This window comes from Aquarana catesbeiana, linkage group LG03 (genome assembly GCF_042186555.1).
Source record: "Aquarana catesbeiana isolate 2022-GZ linkage group LG03, ASM4218655v1, whole genome shotgun sequence".
Lineage (NCBI taxonomy): Eukaryota > Metazoa > Chordata > Amphibia > Anura > Ranidae > Aquarana > Aquarana catesbeiana.
In genome coordinates this window covers 697,358,067-697,361,591 of record NC_133326.1, presented here as the reverse complement: position 1 = coordinate 697,361,591, position 3,525 = coordinate 697,358,067, and the positions used below count along the sequence as shown (strand labels likewise).

Below are 3,525 nucleotides of genomic sequence, written 5' to 3'. Positions count from 1 at the left end.
AAAGCACCCCCAACAGTTTAGTAAAACACAGGCTAGGCACACATTTAACCCTTTGATCACCCCTAATGTTAACGCCTTCCCAGCCAGTGTCATTAGTACAGTGACAGTGTATATTTTTAGCACTGATCACTGTATTAGTGTCACTGGTTCCCACAAAGTGTCAGTGTCAGAATGGCAATATCGCAGTCATGCTATAAGTCTGATCGCTGCCATTACTAGTAAAAAAAAATATTCCATAGTTTGTAGACACTATAACTTTTGTGCAAATCAATATACGCTTATTTTTTTTACCAAAAATATGTAGCAGAATACATATTGGCCTAAATGATGAAGAAATTTTATTTTTTTTATGTTTTATAGCAGAAAGTAAAAAATGCTGATTTTTATTTTATTTTTTTGTTTATAGCGCAAAAATAATTAAAATTTGTAAGGCAGGTATGATGATTTTATGAAAGCACAAAATCTATTCAATCTAGTGATTATTGTTATTATTTACTTGACTCTCTATTTTCAGAAAATGAATGTTGGAAACACAACTAAAGTTACAGAAATTCTTCTACTTGGGTTTAAACATTTTGAAAAATTCAAAGGACTAATATTTGTTTTGCTTCTTTTGATTTACTGTGTGGCAGTATGTATAAATCTTTTGATCATCATACTTGTATCCTCCAGCAAAAGCCTCCATTCCCCTATGTACTTCTTCCTCAGCCAACTCTCATTATCAGACATCCTGCTGACCACAGACATTATCCCCAATGCCCTTGTAAGTGTAATAAACAATGGGTCCACCATGTCCCTCACCAGTTGTATTGCTCAGTTTTATGTTTTTGGTGGCTCAGAGTCCTCAGAATGTTTCATATTAACTATAATGGCTTATGACAGGTATGTGGCCATCTGCTACCCCCTCCGATATTCCTCGATAATGAGTTTCCCAACTTGCCTGAATTCAGTCCTATGTTCTTGGTTATTGAGTTTTATCTTCATACTTGTGACCACATTAATGATATCTACTCTAGAGTTTTGTGGTCCAAATGTCATTGACCATTTCTTTTGTGACTTTGGTCCTATTATAGAATTATCTTGTTCAGAAACTTCAGCCGTTCAAATAGAGGTTGTGTTGTTGAGCATTCCCGTGATGGTTTTCCCTTTGATAATAATCATTCTATCATACGGGTGTATTGTCACGGCTATACTACGCCTCTCATCCAACATTGATCGATGGAAATCTTTCTCCACTTGCAGTTCTCATTTGACCATCGTCTGCATATTCTATGGAACACTAATTATGATTTATATACTTCCACCAAAGGGGTTATCTTTGTCTATAAGCAAAGTCATTTCTGTATTGTACACAATGGTGACACCGATGCTTAACCCTTTAATATACAGTCTAAAGAATAAGGATATCAAACATGCTGTTAAACATTTTGCTCATGTCTTGGCACATCGACCACTGTAAAAATGAGTTCTTATGAATGTGTTACTTGGTATTCAATTTCATGAGAAGAAAAGTACAAAGCCCAGACAGATTACCCGTGGAGGTGGAGTGACGTGCTCCTGCTTAAAGTGTCTTCCCAACACTAATGGAACATAGAGGTATAAGGTGAAGAGCTATCAACTCATCCTTCCAAAAAATTCACTTTATTACATCAAATTTGGAGTGTACAAAGTACAGTGGCTATGAATAAGGCTTATTTCCGAAACGCGTAAGCCACTGTACTTTGTACACTTCACTCGATGTGATAAAGTGACTTTTTCGGAAGGACGAGTTGTTGGCTGTTCACCTTATACATCCATGAAATACAATTCAGTGCAGCAGATTCTAAAGTCTCTTTTAACCACTTCACCCCCAGACGAATTTACCCCCTTCCTGACCGGGCCATTTTTTGCATTACGGAACTACGTCGATTTAACTGACAATTGCGCTGTCATGCGACGCTGCACCCAAACAAAATTTATGTCCTTTTTTTTCCCACAAATAGAGCTTTCTTTTTAATACGTAATGTGGTCACGTATTAGATCACTTCTGCGCTATAAACAAAAAAAGAGAGACAATTTAAAAAAACACACAATTGAAAAAAAATCTTCCTCAGTTTAGGCCAATATATATTGTTCTACATATTTTTGGTAAAAAAATCACAATAAGCGTATATTGATTGGTTTGGGCAAAAGTTATAGTGTCTACAAAATAGGGGATTGATATATGGCATTTTTTTTTTTTTACTAGTAATGGCAGCGATCTGCATTTTTATTGGGACTGCGACATTGCGGCGGACAGATCGGACACTTTTTGATTCTTTTTTGGGTCCATTGACATTTATACAGAGCTAAAAATAACCACTGATTATTGTATAAATGTCATTGGCAGGGAAGGGGTTAACACTAGGGGGCGATCAAGGGGTTAAATGTGTTCCCTCAGTATGTTCTAACTGTAGGGGGATGGGACTGCCTGGGGGGAGGAGACCGATCGTTGTTTCTAAATACTAGGAACACATGGTCTGTCTCCTCTCCCCTGCTAGAACCGTGATGTGTGTGTGCTTACACACACACATCCCCATTCTGGCTCTGTCAGGAGTGATCACAGGTGCCTGGCAGACATAGAGGCCACCAGCCATGAGCACCGGGTTCTCAGTGACGCGGCAGGCACGTGTGCGCAGCCCCTATACCCCTTAAAGAGACCGCCGTACAGCTACAGCGATTTGCGCAGGGGAGCCATTCTGATGGTGGGCGATCGGCAAGAGGTTAACTACTTACTTACTGGGCACTTATATCCCCTTCCTGCCCAGGCCAATTTTCAGCTTTCAGCGCTGTCGCACTTTGAATTATAATTGCATGGTCATGCAACACTGCACCCATATGACATTTTTATGATTTCTTCACACAAATAGTGCTTTCTTTTGGTGGTGTTTGAATATTTGGCTATGCTAATGAGAATCTTTCTTCTATCTTCTCATATTTATGGTTTCAGCCCACTATCTTTTGAAACCTAGAGAAGTTATTGATATTGGTATTGTCGTTAATTATAATTTTATAACCATTTTTCTGCATTATTACATTTTATTAAATATCTTAATAACTTTAGCAATAGATGATATGAAAAATATTTGTTCTAGTGTCATAAGGCTAACTTCATATGAATTCTGGATCCCTTGGCAGTATTCATATTTTGTGAGTCTTCAAACCTTTAATACATGTTTGGGCATTTTCTTTGTTTTTTTAATCTTGTTTACAGATTGTAATAGTACAATTTTCATGGTTGGCTTTCCATTTTCTGCAGAGATGCTCCTTGCACTCCCCTCTTGCTACCCTCGGCTGCTTATTGAACCAGTAGGCAACTGAGAGTAGCCAATGTACCCTTGGAGGGAGACTTTTCCTCCCCACAACGGATATGTTATGAACGCAATCAGAGACTGTATAAGAAGGAATTTGCCTCTGGAATAGTGGGGATAAAGGAAGATAAAAAGGAAAAGAAAAAAGCTCAAAAAGAGAATGTTGATTTTGAATGTCATGAATATGAAACATAAC

At 37.9% G+C, this 3,525-nt stretch overlaps 1 protein-coding gene across 1 annotated transcript; it reads left to right on the top strand.

The window, feature by feature from the left end:
* The first annotated feature begins 517 nt into the window (after positions 1 to 517).
* On the top strand, positions 518 to 1,459 carry LOC141134290 (olfactory receptor 11L1-like). Its single transcript, XM_073623866.1, has one exon. The coding sequence runs from the start codon at positions 518 to 520 to the stop codon at positions 1,457 to 1,459; it is 942 nt and encodes a 313-aa protein (XP_073479967.1).
* The last annotated feature ends 2,066 nt before the right edge of the window (positions 1,460 to 3,525 follow it).

What these genes read in the sequence shown, in the direction of transcription:
- LOC141134290 (XM_073623866.1), top strand. Translation starts at nt 518, where the DNA reads ATGAATGTTGGAAACACAACTAAAGTTACAGAAATTCTTCTACTTGGG.